Below are 16,698 nucleotides of genomic sequence, written 5' to 3'. Positions count from 1 at the left end.
CGACTCTCCTCATCGAGGCCGTCTTCTAAACGCGTTCCGCGCCGAAAAAGTACGAGGAAAGTTCGTTCACTTGCATGATGATATGAATCAACGGACAACTGCTGCAGTTCGAACACCAGCCGGATGTACAACACCGCTTGAGGTGATAACTGGAGTAAAACAAGGGGCAGTGGCAGGACCCTTCCTGTTCAATTCCGCCACTGACAACATTATGCGAAGAACAGTAGATCAGTGTCCTGCATCATTCTAGCACCATCACGACGTCCCTTGGCCGATCTCGAGTATGCTGACGACGTTGTTATATTCGCGGAAAGCAGTACGAAACTTCATCATGTTGTCAACCTTGTATCGAAGCTGGCTGCAGCCTATGGACTACGTCTACACCCTGATAAATGCAAACAGATGTGGATATCTTCGAGACCTCCAACGGGAATCAGGGTGAACAAACAACCGATAGAACTCGTCGATGAGTTCCGTGACCTGGGCTTCAGCTGTATACTGAAAAACAACTACGAGAAGGCAGCTACGAGAAAGATATTCAGCAAAGATGCGCTAAGACCAATTCTGCATTTAACTCCTTAACGAAATGTCTGTGGTCGACCCGCATCACCTACGAAGTCAAGCTACGAGTCTACCTATCTGCAATTCGCCCCACAATGATGTACGGATAGGGGACTTGGGCAGCACCATCTACAGTGATGGAGGGACTTGATGAGCGGAAAGGATGCTGCTCAGAAGGCTGCTTGCCTGTTTTTGGCCTAGAGCATGCCCTAATAAAGATCTGTACGCGAAAATTGATGTGGTGTGCTGGTGGATGACACGTGGAAGATATCAACATCTTGCACCGCCATCGAAAGTAACTAAAGTAAATGGTCTTCGCTTCTTTGGTAATATATTAAGGGAACCGGCAGATCGCCTTCAACGATTTCTGAGGAGTTTGTCGGGTTCGAGCTGGAAGAAGCCACCTAGCCGAAAACGAAGGTTTTAGACTGAGGTGGTGAAAGAGGACCTGAGGACACTCGGCGTGTATAGGCAGTTCAAGCGAGACAAAGTTTTCGCAGAATACGGAATAAAATGGCACGGACGAAAACGAATGGATTGATTATGTACAAGCTCTCGCAGAAGATCGAGAAAGGCAGAGCTATGTTCAAGGACGGCACACCTCGGGGAAGATGCGGGAAATCGCGTCAGACGATGAAATCAGCCCACCGATTGTGTGACAACTGCCTGCCTTCACTTCACCAAAGCGTGCCTCATCCCTACTAACATTGTCTTCATCAAAATTATCCTTTTTTGAATCCCAGCAACTTATACCAAATTTTACTGAGAAAATATTTCTTGTCGGCATCACGAACTCCACTGACTTCTAGAATTTCTACCACCGATTAGTATTCCGAGATGCAAGTGATTTCCAAAGCTGACGAATATAACACGGAATATATGGGGATAATTTGTTGCCCACAATTTCTCCATTGTTTATCGAGATATAAATACTCCTCTCTTCACGGCACCTGACTACGAGTATTGTAAGCAACTACGATAGATGGTGCAAAAGCTTTGGTGTAAACTGAGTTTTCCAAACATTTCCATATTGAAAAATATCAATACATATTCATTATGTTGTTGTTTGTGTTTTCTTCTCTTCATCGGAAAATAAGACCTGATTGTAAGAAATAACATAGTCGTTCTTAAGTGGAACAGATATTGAAAGAGTGTAATAACAGCTGTTAAACAAAAAAATAACATGAAGCTTTTAGAATTGAATTGGCAGAACTTTCCGATTCTTCTCACATGGAATGTATGCAATCATTCAGCGGTTCGTTTGTAACTTCAAAATTCACTGAAATTGGCAGATAACTACTCAAGCCTAGAGTGAAATACGAAAAAGCTCGACAAAAATGGTGAGCCAACAAACTTGTCGTTCTTGTTCCAACTGAAGTTTCTGTTATAAAAATACTGAAGAAGACTCACATGAACAATTATTCACATTGTATGGGTGGAAAACGACCTGAATGCCCGCCCAGTAGCATTTTTAGCTTCACTCGAAGAGGTGCAGTAGAGATAGCGACTGTGGTCAAGGCGGGACCCTTATTCATCTGCGTTTCCCAATTCCAGCAAACGATAGTCCCCAACTGGTCCATTTTTATTCTCTTACAAGTTACCATCTCGAGGTTATCATGCGTAAGAGGAAGTTACAGGTGTCAATATTTATTTCTACCAGCACAGACAGGAAGTGCATTCAACTGCGTACTACTGGTGAATGCACGACTGATTGACGAATACCTCCAACAAGAATAAACAAAAGATAAAACTGAGAAAAGGTCGCAAAACCAACTCAACATAGAAGCCACATTTGCTGCCCACCACAATTAAATTTTTGATCAAATAGCCACAGACACTCAATGGAGAGTTAACTGGTCTGAAATGGGACGGCGCCACTGTCCACAACCTCTAGCACATAAGATGTATTAAAAGCATCACCCCACGAAACTGGAGTGGTACGGGTTTCAGGTGGGTTATGTATATACGAGGTCGTAGATTATGGGGAAGAGGGTGATTCCGTTCACTTCTCCCTCTATCAGTGCCCGAAATGCTGTTTCTTACGATGTCTTCCATTCCCCCCCCCCCCCCCCCCCTTCCCTGCGAATGGATTTTGGACGAATCGCAGACGGGGCAGAGAGAAATGGACGGAATCACCCTCTTCTCCACAATCTACGACCCCACATAGGTATAACCCACCTGAAACTCGTACCACCCCAGTTTCGTAGGGTGATGCCTTTAATTCGTTTTAAATCATAGCGCGACATGGCGCAAACATCTAAGTGCAGGACGGCGCGGCCCCCAACCACTCGCATATCCCTACAAGCGCATCATTGTACCGCAGTTAGTGGCTAGCTCCAAGCTTGAGAACGGAGTTAAGCGAAGGCCCACCTCACAATGTTCTACACTAGATCCGTCAGCACTACAATGGAACGCAGCACGAATATTGGATTTTTGGAGTGCGTGTAGTCAGGGGAGCACTCAACCACGACTAGATTGAACTGCACTCGTACTGTAATAGGGCGCGTGTTCGACGCGCACTTAGAGCGCGAAAACGTCCATGTAGCGCAAAGGCGTAAAAACGTGCATAGAGCACAGAAACCGTCCTCGTCGCTACGCCGTTTCATTTACATAGTGGCTCTGCCAACTTGCTGACTCTTCGTGACTTCACTCTGATTACTACGTGGCCAGAGCTTGCATCGAAGTCCAAGGAGGAATTTGACGAATGCCTCGCAGATCGCACTGTGGAAATCCACGAACAACCTTCATAAAAAGGAACTAAAGAAGGGTAACCCAGGGCCCTATCTAGGTCCACCAACTCGCGAATACAAATCGAAAATATGTCAATGAAAGTTGTTGCATACATGTTTGGTGGTCGTGGAATGCTATGGAAGCCATCTTCAGTTCTTTTTTTTTTCTTTGGAAGTAATACATGACAAGAATCAACTACCCACTTCTGGACAACCTCTTTTCAGAGCTAAATAAAGTTGGAGCAGTAGTAGTTCCAGCTGTCTTCCTTCTTTCTCTTAGTGATTTTAGCCTACACGTCGTGGATCCTCTAAAATTAATGCCTTCCGAAACGCTTCTCAAATAGTCAAATAGGGAAGGTATTTGATTGTTAATAACGGTTCTTCTGCTCCATGGACTGTTTTTGCGTTCTAAGTGCAGGTCGAGAACGCGAGCAGTTCGATCAGGTAGCAGTTGAATGCCATACACCCCCCCCCCCCCCCAAATATACTTTACCTGATTTTTGTCCGTTTTGTATGGTCGGTGTTACAACAATCTTAGTTCAATCCTGAACAGAACAGATTTCCTCACTGCTTAACCTTCCGTACACAAATTTCTCTGGAGATTTGGGAACGGAAAGTCATGCAATAAGTCACGTGACGACATAAGAAATCCGATGTTCGCGACAACAACAAGTCATAGCACGCTCTGTAGCCAATGTTCCTTTGTTCGTATGCTTCCAAACACTAACTTGTTAGTGTTGAAGTCAAGGAATTATCTACAGAAGCTTCATCGTGACCCTCCGGAGATAGTGTCACCTCAACGCTGAAACATTCTTCTAGGTAACGCAAAACAACTTCCTAACGTGAAGTCAGCCGCGTCAATACGCCCTCGGCTTTTTCGCTTTCCAATGTTTTCCTGCTTCATAAGATGCTAGGAGGTTTTTTGTGCTTCGATCGATGTCAAATTAAGGAACGTCGCAACTTACAGCCAACTGGAAGACTTTCGTGACCCAACAACAAACCAATGCTGAGTAGAAGGCTCGGTCGGTTGTGTTAACACTTACTTCGGCGCATCTTTCAGGAAAATACTGCTAAAGCGATCTTTCTAGTGCCGAACACAATCCCGTAAAACGTATTTCTGTTATTTTTTCAAAACATTCTATGATACAACTTCATGAAAAGGTACATGTTCGAGGAAAGTGAAAGAATCGGTTCTCAGATACAAGTGATGAAAAAACGTACGCATGGTACAACCAATATGGGGAAACATGTAGTTGGAAAGGGGTAGGGGAAGGGCACTAAACGGCACCCTTATTTCTCGACGCTCCAAATTATTTTTTCTCTTAGTAACTTTAGCTTACATGTCATAGATTCTCTAAGACTAACGCCTAGATCTCAGGGCCTCGACTGATTTAATTATTTACTTCGAGAAATAAGGGCGCCACTGAGTGCCCTCGGACTGAGGGAAGGAAAGATACATGTATACACATACAAGTAGAGAAAGATATGCATGCAAATATGGATGTGGACATACGAAACAACAATGAGTTGAGCAATAAATCGAACTCAGACCATGAGACGCCTGCGGGGCCGGCTGTCGCGGCTGCCCCAGTAGCACCAATAGCGCACACATGCTTACGAATAGCGGTTATCCTAGTCGGTGCAATATCGATTGCCCCGAGGTGTCAAACGTAAGGATGGTCACTATCGCGCAGCCACACTCTCACTCCTATCCAGACGATCTTCTCATTTAGCTGCTCGGCAGCACACAACTCGTCTGGCGTCCTGTGTTGGATGCGAATACGCCACTACAAAGCACAACAAGCTAATCAACATCGTTCAGTAATCAGTGTTTATGAATATCATTATTCCCAGCCCTGAAAATCGGTAAGGCAAACAAATTAACTTTTTGATTGCTATTGAGTAGTCGAGAGATTGTCCCTGTAGGGGACAAAAAGAACGGCTAACATGGTCGATTTAAAAGGTTTTGATATTATGAAAAATACTATAGTAGGACACCGCCATTTGTAAAGTATACAGTGTGCATCTTACGCATCAGTGACGGCAGCTTTAATTGTGACGAAATTTATACTATTATGTTGTCATAGACGAGTGATCAAAATGAAATTGATCGGAATCAAGTATCTGAAAAGAAAACAAGTGCAGTAATAGACCTTGATGGAGAGATACCTCAAAACTTTCGGAAAATCTTCCGGGATAAGTTCATTGCATGTTCATTATCAGTTAATTCAACGGCGTTTTCTTCCCACCCACAAAAAGCATAACTGGCTTGTATTATTTCAAAGTGAAAGAGAACCAGTTTCTCGTAAGAGATATACTAGCTCCGGCCAACAGGTGAACCTTGAAGCTTGGTATTCTATAAAAACATCAATTCAAAGCCTACCTCTAGATCGAAAAAAAAAACTATTTTGCTCATATTACTAACGAGGTCTACAAACACCAACCAAACACAAACGACTTCTGCCGAATGCATTCTTTAAAGAGGAAGGAGAATTAATTCTTTGAGGACAAAGCACATATAAACGGGCTTCAGTACAACTACTAAAAAAATCGAAACGTCGCCTGTTAAATAGTGAATGAACATTACACAGATTTAGAATGCAAGTTTGCATCAATTATTCTAGTAGTAGCAGTAATGTTCTAGTCTTAGAGTAGTATGGAATAGAATGCTTGAAAATAAGTATAACTGAAACCTACGCCCTCAGAAGTACATATTGCTCGCTTAACTTCATTGAAGAACGAGAATATATATATATATATATATATATATATATATATATATACCAGTCTGACCGTACGGCTAAAGCCGGACTTCACACTTTCTGTGGTGTTTGCTTCGCTCGCCTTCTCTGATCAACGAAAATTAATATCAGTGTTAATAGTCCTATGAAATTGGACTTGTGTATCTCCAACAATCTTTCTTCCTTTTTTATATTATAACTAAAGGCGGAAAATTTCATAGTCTTCTTTCTAAACGCGTCATTTCTACATTTGGAGAACATTCGAACTTCAGCTTCAAACACTCCTTATCAATATATTACAGACAAAATTTAAAAGTATCACGCAAAATATGGGTTTTCCTCCTGTTTTCTATAAAACAGTTATCAAAAAAAAATAATGTTTTAACATAAAATGACGTGAACGACATGTTCCTACTGATAAAGATAACGTTCCACGTCATATCGCATAAACATCTTGCTACTATTTAAGCAACCGTTTGCATGCGTTTTTCCACTTTCTGAGAACGGCATGCTGCAAACTTGAGGCGAGCGAAGAAGGAAATAGGCACGCAGAAAGGTGAAGAGCAAAGCGCCTAGGACGCCGGTGGACCCGTGGCACCCGCTTCTATAGGTGTCTGGCGCCGGCGGACCCGTCGCACCCGCTTCTATAGGTATCTGAAGCCGGTGGACCCGTCGCTACCCATTTTATAGCTATCTGATCCCAGCGTACCAATCCGATGCCGGGTGGACCCGTCGCACCCCTTTTTCGAATTTCATGACACACAGACAAACACACACACACACACACGGACTAAGCTCGTTATTATATATCATGATATATATATACATATACATATATATATCATGATATATAATAACGAGCTTAGTTCGTGTGTGTGTGTGTGTGTGTGTGTGGCGCGTGTGTGTGTGTGTGTGTGTGTGTGTGTGTGTGTGTGTGTGTGTGTGTGTGTGTGTGTGTGTGTGTGTGTGTGTGTGTGTGTGTGTGTGTGTGTGTGTGTGCGTGTGTGTGTGTGTGTGTGTGTGTGTGTGTGTGTGTGTGTGTGTGTGTGTGTGTGTGTGTGTGTGTGTGTGTGTGTGTGTGTGTGTGTGTGTGTTCGTCTGTGTGTGTGTGTGTGTGTGTGTGTGTGTGTGTGTGTGTGTGTGTGTGTGTGTGTGTGTGTGTGTGTGTGTGTGTGTGTGTGTGTGTGTGTGTGTGTGTGTGTGTGTGTGTGTGTGTTCGTCTGTGTGTGTCACGAAATTCGAAAAAGGGGGTGCGACGGGTCCCGCGGCGTCGGATTGGTGCGCCGGCGCCAGAAAGCTATAAAATGGGGTGCTATAGGTCCCACGGTGTCGGATTGGTGCACCGGCGCCAGATACCTATAGAAGTTACGACGGGTCCACCGGGCGTCGGGTTGGTGCGCCGGCACCTATGGAAGGGGTGCGACGGGACAACCGGCGTCGAATTGGTGCGCGATAACTTCATGTGCATGTCGCAAAAGATAAATAGTTGCAGCCGTTTCATAGCCGTGGCCATTGGGCGCTTCGCTTTTCACCTTTATGACTCCTCCGTGTGCATATTTCCTTCTTCGTTCGCCTCAAATTTGTAGCATGCCGTTCTCAGGAAGTGGAAACCCGCATGCAAACGGCTGCTTAAATAGTAGCAGGATGTTTATGTGATCTGACGTGAGACGTTATTTTTATCGCTAGAACGATGTCTTTTACGTCATTTCATGCCAAAACATCATTCTTTGATAACTGTTGGGGGGAAACAGGAGGAATATTTACCCATGCTTCAAGTGATAGTCTTAAATTTTCTGTGCAACGTATTGATAAGGAGTGTTTGAAGCTGAAGTTCGAATGTTTTCCAAATGTAGAAGTGACGCTTTTAAATAGAAGACTATGAAATCCTTCCCCTTTAGTTATGGTATAAAGAAAGAAGAAAGATTGTTGGATATACACGAGCCCAATTTCATAGAAAACGGCACTAATATTAATTTTCGTTGATCAGTGAAGCGAGTGAAGCAAACACCACAGAAAGTCTGAAGTCCGGCTTTAGCCTGGTAGTTCAGACTGGTATATATATATATATATATATACATATATATATATATATATATATATATATATATATATATATCATATTAGCAGTTGATAAAACGGGTCTATAAATTGTTTTCTGATCAACGTATACTTTTGCACACCCAGATTCTCAAGGGGGTCAGGAAGTTCACAGGCATATATGTGAACAAGAATCGGCCGAATATCAACTCGTGGTACTCCACTCCAAGAGAACTTATTAGAACTTAGAACTGACTCGTATTCAGAAGGCCTTGTCTAGCAAAGAATCTGAGGTGGTACGGATTTTAGGTGGAGTATTCGTGCACAGGATCGGAGATTATGGAGAGGTGGGAGATTATGTCCATTTCTTGCTAATTGGCGTAAAAAACGGCCCGACAGATGCGGCGTGTGCACACGGCTGGCGCGCTCCAATCGGACTCGTTGTAGAAAGTAGCGCGCCGGAACGCTCGAAGCCGCATCTTCCAAGTCGTTTTTTACGGCAATTAAGAAGAAATGGACGGAATCACCCACGTCTCCTTAATCTACGATCCCGTACACGAATACTCCACCTAAAATCCATACCAACTCAGATTCGTACGGTGATGCTTTTTATGGCGCAAGAACAATTTTGCGTATGTTTACTCACGATTTCCATCTTTCTAACTTCACTTTACGAATTTTATCGGAAGATTTAGTGAAATCAAAGTAAACCGCGCTTGACTTGGACGATCTATTGCTACAGACCAATCAAGTAAGGGCAGCATACCACGAATCTGACGTGGTGAGGGAACTCTCGGGAAAAGCTAGATATGCAGTTGTACTGGATCAGGGTTGGTTCCGCTCATTTCTCCGTAATCATCGTAAAAAAACGGCGTCTTCAATGTCGTTTTTTACGACAATTACGAAGTCCTCCGAGATGCACTTAAAAAGACTTTTAGATTGTATCGAAGAAATTCAGACCTTGAAAATGGTATCAGCTACATTCGAAATATTACATAAGCCCATCGCAACTCAACAACGGCATATAAAATGTTTTTCGACTTCTTTCGGTGCCACTCCACTTGGTTTTCACAATCCTCGACTCGATCAGTTTGGAAGTGTGCAGTGTGAATGAGAATCCCAAAAATATTTTTCTTTGTTTTATTTTTCTCGAAGGAAAAAGAGAAACCTAAGCATGTCCATCCGATTTCGAACGTGTTGTGCCGGCATGACACCTTGGGTTGCGCTACTTGCCCGCTCCTTCTTTACAATGCAATGACTGATCGGTAGTTCTATGAAGCCAATAACCTCCTTGGGTCTCTCTTTTCCTTGCCTTTTTTTGAAAGTTTTCCTCCTTTCTCCGCGAATTCCCACCTAGTTAGGAAAATGTGGCCTTATTAAAATCTTAGTTCGATTAGTAGTTCAATTACTTTTATCGTATGTTTTGCTGTTAAAAGGCCTGTGAGGCTTCATTTGTGAAAACTGGACTTCTGCCCTTTTTTGTTTGCTTAATTGTGCATGATTAGTGCTCGGCATAGTCGTTGTCCTACTAATGACTAATGACTGAGAAGATCCATAATTGCGCAAAATTACACGAAAGTAGGCGAAATTCCAATTCCTACAAACTAGAATTTTAGACATTTCCTAGCAGCAAAACAAACAACAAATCTGAGGGAAATTTCTGCTAAGTTTACGTGACCTTAACTGTAAAGAAATGCACGAAAAAGATGAAACTATCGAAAAAAGCAAGGAAGAAAGAGCTCTTAGGAGCTCAACGACGACATCGTGCTATTGATTGAGAGAGTGGGCCACTGGTCCCTTGTACCGAGGATGTAACGCGCCACGCCGAGAAAACATTTTCGAAGCGGACGGTTCTTATGTCTGAAGTGGGCTGCAGGCTATACTTTCTTACTGAATGGGAGTTTTAAATCTTTTCTGGTAGAGCATAGATTGAAAAGACCAAAATTTTGAATGACCCTGGCAATTTAGAATGGCCCCACCTCTTGCTTATACAACACACTAACTATAGGGAGCGAGAAGTAGGCCACAGGTCCCTGGTTGTTGTCGTTGGTAATTCGCGGTAGTTTTTCCGTAATTTCCAGCGTGGAGTGGTGCAAGTGTCACAATCTAGAGTTGTGAGACTATCTGTCTTCTGGCGCAGGCACGCTTCCTCAACATCGTGGAACTCGCTTCACTGCCTTCTCACGCTGACACACTGGCTCGCTATTTCGGGTGATTATGTTGGGGATCTCGCCTTAAACACGACTAAAAAAAGAAATAGAAGCGAAAGTTTGTTGTACCATTAGTTTCCGTAGTTCTTTTTCACAATAACACGAAATAACCGGAGCATCGAAAGTTTTGTAATTCTTTTCTTTTCTTTTTCTTTTGTTTTTGAAAAAAAGAACAGAGACACTCACGGAACGAAGTAGCAAGCATAATCCACATAGAAGAAATTACCAACGAAAGAAAAGAACTATTTGCGCAAATGCTGAAAAAGAGGAAAACATTTTAAAGAAGAAAGAAGGCAAGGATCTAATCTAACGTGAGGATTGAACGTACAACAAACTTTCACACTTAATTCTTTATTGTCATGTTTAAGTTAAGCTTTCGAACATCATGTTTACTCTACAACGAAATATTGGGGCGTAATTGTTATTCTTAAACATGTTACATCAGTAAAACTTGGAGAAAAAGTCGTCATAAAAGAAATTGACTAGGGAAGAATAATGAGCGCAGTTTTTTTTCTGAGTTCCTTTACACCATCACACCACACCACCACACCACACACGCACACCACCACACACACCACCACACGCCACCACACACACACCACACCCACACGCCACACACGCCACACACACACCACCACCACCACCACCATCTCGCTAGATATGCATATCTTATTTGCTGCATCTGCTAGATATGCTGCAGATGCAGCAAATAAGATATGCATATATATAGCAAGATATATATATATATATATATATATATAACATTTCGCCGATGGTTTTGCTTATGTGCATTTTTAAGCTTGAAAAAAAAATCACTTCCAGCCCGATGTGTTCCTACTGTCATTAATGGCATTTGCTAGCATTACTGCTAGTATTGATTCATTAGTGAGTAAGCACAACGGAAACGGTCTCTTATACTTTTTTTATACGATTTGACTGCCAATAAACATCCTTATGGTAGGAGGCGGCAGATAATCATATTTAGGTGCAATGGTAGTTCATGAGGACGTTACCAAATCGGTCAAATCGGAAACGTGCGAATATTGTTCCTCATTACCGACCTTTCTTCAATCTTCGTCGTCACTTTCACACTGCTTCATTAGACTCATGGAGTGGCAACATTAGCAAGTCGGTATTACAAATACAATACAATCGAATATTTTTCGATAGTCGGTATACAATCGAATATTTTTATGCAAGTATAGTTCAGTTCCATTTTATAGTTCAAGAGAGTAGCAAACCCATGTGGAAGGTCGATCACGGTATGTGCAGTTTCTAGACCACCTCACAAATCTCACAAATTACAGTTACACAAATTCCACACCCACAAATTATGCCACTTCAGAAATGATATTTCTTGCCTCACAATGAACACTTGTATTAAATATTCGTACTTGATGAAGGACATCCCAGAACTACATGGTCTCTTTTCGTCGGATGGAATTTCTGAGGTGGACGATATGCGATCCGATCTCGGGATGCGTTGTTCGATCGAGTCACCCACCGGACCATCGCTGATAGCCCATTGGCGATCATCGTTGAGATCATTGGAGGCGACATACGTCATACGCGTAGGGTACCTGAAAAGCACGGAAAATGCCCCCGTAGATCCAGCGACACCTTTAAAGTACTCTCTAAGCTACATTCTTACGTGTCAATTTATTTTGTTGATGAAGCAATACTTATTGGAACACGCTAGCTATTTATTAGTAAATGCAATGTTTTCTGCTACAACGTAGATTTTGGAGATAGTAATGGTTCGGAGAAATGTCTGAATTAATTGTCATTTAGGCCTATAACCGCTAGCATATAATAGCGTGGCCAGACGTAGACATCGCGGCATATCAAGATTAATCCTACAATTGAACACGCACAACATCAATAAAATGAAATAAACAACTAGGATGATGACAAAGGAGTGATATGCTTTAAAAGAAGAAACTTCTATTCGACAAATTCGTAATGGAAATCTAGAAGAGAAAATGAATTTGTAGACCTACTAAGAACTATTGCAAGCGCAATTGTCTAATCACTTCAGATTGTAACCTCCTAAAGATGCACTGATCTCCTCGACATTTACAGTACGTTTGGCATACTACCCTCATATACTTGTGAAGTAAGTCTCTTTGACGGCAGCTATGGGATATCCACAATGCTTGAAAGTAGCAACTGTTAGCCCCATTGAAATCGAATCATCCATCCCTTTGTGATCCAGTGGACCTGGCCGGCTATGCGCTGATTTGCAGCCACATCTGCCCCGCTTGCCGTCCCATTTACAATTTTGAAAACCCACCCACACTCGCTGTGTCTTCAGAGTAGAGATTCCGGAGTTTGCAAGGTGAAAAGGAGGCAGCTTTCATGACAGATATAGATATATGTCATAGTAGAGTTTAATTCGGCAATACATTCAATGATTTTTATCAACTGCATTTTTTATTTTTACCGACTAAAAAGTTCATCAGATCAGGGTCACATGCTGATACGCAACAATAGTTGTGTTAATTCGATTGAATTTTGTTAACTGAAGAAAAACGAAGAAATTTGAATATGGAACTACTGAAGAGCAGTAAACACACGATATAACAACACCATATAGATGAAACGGCTAAAAAATCCGTCTTTGATGAAGTGAACATTTGTAGATAGTCAGGAGTCTTCAGCTTTGATTACGCTCGCTTTCCAATTTTTCAGTGCCGTGTAAAATGGGTTATCTACTATTCCTCGTATTTTAATGTAATTACGAATACTTCACTTTGAGGCGACATACTCGGACCAGTTGTCTTCGACAATAGGGGGTGAACCTTCCGTAGGAGCAGGGCAGAGGAAGAGGCTTGCGGTGTGTGCATTGGGTGCGTATCGTTTGATACCCACAGCTCTCGCGACAGGATGTCCTTAGGGGAAATGACTGGCAACGGCGATCGTTGATTGCGCTGCGTGGAAGTTAATGCCAACACAGCATTGCGCTGCGTTCGCCTAATACCCCGTCCATCACGTAGTCCAGTAGCGTCTCTCATCCCCAGTAAGGTGCGAAACATGCCTCGCAGGTGTACGCAATCTCTGCTACTGTTTCTGTACGGAGTATCGATCGTTTGCGCATAGAGATACATCGAACGATTGCACACGAAATTCCAGAAATAGGAAATAATGCCGTTTTATTTGTGTAAAACAAACATATCGAAAATTTTAAGTCTCAAGAAGATATAAAGAAAAGGTCTATCAATTAAAACCAACATATCCTTCCTTATAAGACTCTATTTCGTTGGATTTGAGAGGATTTGTTTAAAGGATGTCAAGGCATGAAATTCAAACAGTTAATGGATTCAAGTTTGCCCAAGAAGCACAAACAGATCCAATTCGGATTGCAATCGAAGCGTGAGATGGCGAAAATGCTTTCAAATGTGTCGTAGTGCACCGTTGATTCAAAGAGTTCCGCGCTTGACTGAGGGATTCGCATTTTGACAAACGCACCACTTTGGACTCCATCAAAGAAGTTCTTTAAAAAACGGAGAAAGTCTTGAAAGGGAGAAGAAGAACAAGAAAAGATGGCATGGTGGTTGTTTGAAAAAGAATTCTAATCCAACGTAGTACTAGGAAATATCAGGTTTTGTTCTGCTTCGGAGCCACAAGCCAGTTCGTTGACGGTGATCACAAAATTTCCGACTTCTGCAGCACTTACGCAACAACCATTACAAACCTCGAAATTTTGGAACGTCGTTAGCTTTATGTTTTTTTATGTTCTTTTGTTCTCGAAGAAATTTTCTACGTTTTCGCTTCATCATCTTCATTTTCGGTCTTTTACGTTTTTTTCACTTTCTACGTTGCTACGTTGTTATCTCTTTGTTCTTTGAACTCTCTTTGAAGTCAACTCTACAACGTAATTGCGACACAAACACAGCACACGACCTCATGGAAGTGGTGATGAGTGGGTGTGGCTTAATGATAACAGCTAGTCCAAGATACGCCGTCTCTAAGGCACCGTCAGCCTCTTCTGTAGGCACTTATTCGGCTGCACATAACCAGCTGTGGCTACCTAACAACCGCTACCAAAACAATGAATAGGCGGTTGAGGAAACCTGCGGGTGCAAAAGTGGTGCGTTTCTACGTACGCTGTATGGACAAACGCCATTTTTCAGGACGTTTAGGAAAAACTGGTATGGCAACACTCATACCCGCAGCCTATACTTCGAACTCTGTATTTACTCTCAGATACACCAACATCGTTAGTTTCTGGTACCTGATTTCTAAAGGTTGATTTGAAAGATTCCCAGACGTTTAACGCAGTTGCAAATAAAAGAAAGGAGAAAAAACTCACACATGTGTCTTAAGCACTTTGCAACACCACCAGCACAGTGGACATTTTGGACACATGGGCAATACACAGTGGACATTAGTTAGTGAAATACTGCTGCAACTGCGCCCAAGATGTACTCACAACGTCCCTATTGTAGTGTAATATTCCGTAAGTCTATCTTGGTTTTCCGCAACATTGCACAATTGATTCGGCTGTGCAGGGCGCGCTCTTTGGGATCCATAGCATACTGGTCGCATGCCTTATGACCACGCCTCTAGGACAGAGAGCGCCGCTCGTCCGATCTACATCCTCGTTGGGCGCTTTGCTCCTAATAGTGCTTAAGATGGCGTTCTTCCAATGCTGTTTTTGTGTTTGTCCGTTCTAGTTTCCAAGTGGATACTTCCGACCTATCTGTAGTGAATGTGTACTGGTTACTTCACTTTTGATCTTGATGGCTAGCTTTTTTTCTTCGTCCGGTCACTCGTTACACTTACAGCTAATAATGCGCGATTTTTGGGACGAGTACTTCTGGTTACCAGAAAATATATCATGGACGGACATGAAAGATTCGGACTCGATACGTTACCCACGAGTCACTGATCTGCAATATACTCTTTTGTTTGGTTTTGCTTTATTGGTAAGAACACCGTTTAGAACTAATCCAAATTTCTATTTCTACAATTTCTCCCTTGCCAGGGTTTGCGTATATTTCTGGAATCGTTTGTTTTTCTACCTATAGGATGGATAGGTGGTTGGATTTCTTCTCCTCTATTACCTCGAATTTGGTCGCATCTTACTGGTGCATATTCTTATTATTACGCTTTATTGCACTACTGTACTATAAGTATTTTTAGGTGGATTCGCTGGCAAAAGTAAGTTCAAACGAGTTGCTGAATGCGCATGGCGACTTTGTTTCTATGTTTGCGCATGGACAGCAGGGTGAACGCTAATTCAAAATATTTCTTTCTTATCACCATCATTCTAATATTTTAGCTTAATAATATTATTGGAAGAGCCTCAGTTGATGGATGTTACGGAATGCTGGAGAGGATGGCCTCACCACAATATCTCACCTACTGTTTGGTGGTACTATATAATAGAAGCCTCTTTCTACTGGGCACTTTTTATAGGGTATTTCATGCTCCATCTTTCCTATTTTCGGAATTCATCTTGTTACGGAGACCAGCGAAATGTTCTTTCAGCACGCTCTGCGTAGACGTGCGACGTGCAGATTTCATACAAATGATGTTGCACCATGCTATAACTATTGTGCTGCTTTACTTAAGTTGGTCTATGAATATGGTTCGAGTCGGTATCCTGGTGCTCTTCGTCCATGACGCTGCGGATATAATTATGTTAGCGGTCTTTTCACTTCATTTAATACACTTAATTAACAGTTATTTCCAGAGAAACTGCGAAAATCGTTCGCTATGCTAACTGGCAAATCACTTTGAACGTCCTTTTCGTGATTTTTATCGTTGTTTGGACAGCTACTCGCCTCGTATACTATCCGTTCTGGATTATGAGATCGATCTGGTTCGACGCTCCGGAATTAATTCAGGTGGTGTGAGATTTTTAGGCGAGGTATTGGCAAATCCCTGGACCGGCCTTGTATGTTGTTATAGTGATTTTATTCCTTGTAGTCCTCTTACCGATGGGTTAACTTGTTGCAACGTCCATTAGTTCCACGGTTACTGATGGTGATGTTATCTTCACTGCTGGTCCTTCACATATTTTGGACATACGTTATACTCAAAGTAAGTTATGGAGAGATATCCTTATTGGATAGTCGTTCTAAACATGTCAATGTGCGTGAAAACTGCTATTCATTGTCAACATAAATGTTGTTGCGACACTTATCAAGTAGCTTTGAGTGGAGTTGCTGAAAACTTTTCTTATTACGCTCCTGACAATAGTGTCTTCATGCAAGTATAACTCATCTTATTATCGTGAGCGATCCCCTATAGGGGAATAATTTTTCAATTCTTAGGTAGCATACAAGTCTATGCAAGGTGGTGAACTTGACGACGTTCGAGAAGGAAGAGATTCCGAGGAAGATTATGTGGACAAAGCCAAAGATGAATGACATAACACTAATTGCGTTATACTTCGCTAACTTCATGCAGTTC

At 42.2% G+C, this 16,698-nt stretch overlaps 3 protein-coding genes across 4 annotated transcripts; 2 read left to right on the top strand and 1 right to left on the bottom strand.

The window, feature by feature from the left end:
• Window positions 1-82: 82 nt before the first annotated feature.
• Window positions 83-582, top strand: RB195_021063 (uncharacterized protein; the record flags this gene model as incomplete). The annotated part of the gene is made up of 2 exons (XM_064207593.1): window positions 83-142; window positions 220-582. The coding sequence occupies 2 exons, from the start codon at window positions 83-85 to the stop codon at window positions 580-582; spliced, it is 423 nt and encodes a 140-aa protein (XP_064063474.1).
• A 4,437-nt stretch (window positions 583-5,019) lies between these two features.
• RB195_021062 (uncharacterized protein) lies at window positions 5,020-14,646 on the bottom strand (the record flags this gene model as incomplete). The annotated part of the gene is made up of 3 exons (XM_064207592.1): window positions 5,020-5,077; window positions 11,673-11,858; window positions 14,591-14,646. The coding sequence occupies 3 exons, from the start codon at window positions 14,644-14,646 to the stop codon at window positions 5,020-5,022; spliced, it is 300 nt and encodes a 99-aa protein (XP_064063473.1).
• Window positions 14,647-15,071: 425 nt separating this feature from the next.
• RB195_021061 (uncharacterized protein) lies at window positions 15,072-16,655 on the top strand (the record flags this gene model as incomplete). Of its 2 annotated transcripts, none has more annotated exons than XM_064207590.1 (8): window positions 15,072-15,206; window positions 15,266-15,368; window positions 15,424-15,508; window positions 15,563-15,700; window positions 15,772-15,924; window positions 15,977-16,130; window positions 16,213-16,326; window positions 16,560-16,655. In XM_064207590.1, 8 exons carry the CDS (start codon window positions 15,072-15,074, stop codon window positions 16,653-16,655), a joined length of 978 nt encoding a protein of 325 aa, XP_064063471.1. The 2 variants fall into 2 exon arrangements, with proteins under 2 accessions (XP_064063471.1, XP_064063472.1); XM_064207591.1 differs by having other exon boundaries at window positions 15,129-15,206.
• Between the last annotated feature and the right edge of the window lie 43 nt (window positions 16,656-16,698).

Source organism: Necator americanus, chromosome X (assembly GCF_031761385.1).
Source record: "Necator americanus strain Aroian chromosome X, whole genome shotgun sequence".
NCBI classification, from domain to species: Eukaryota; Metazoa; Nematoda; class Chromadorea; order Rhabditida; family Ancylostomatidae; genus Necator; species Necator americanus.
Note: the sequence above shows the minus strand (reverse complement) of the source record. Positions and strands in the feature narration are given on the sequence as shown.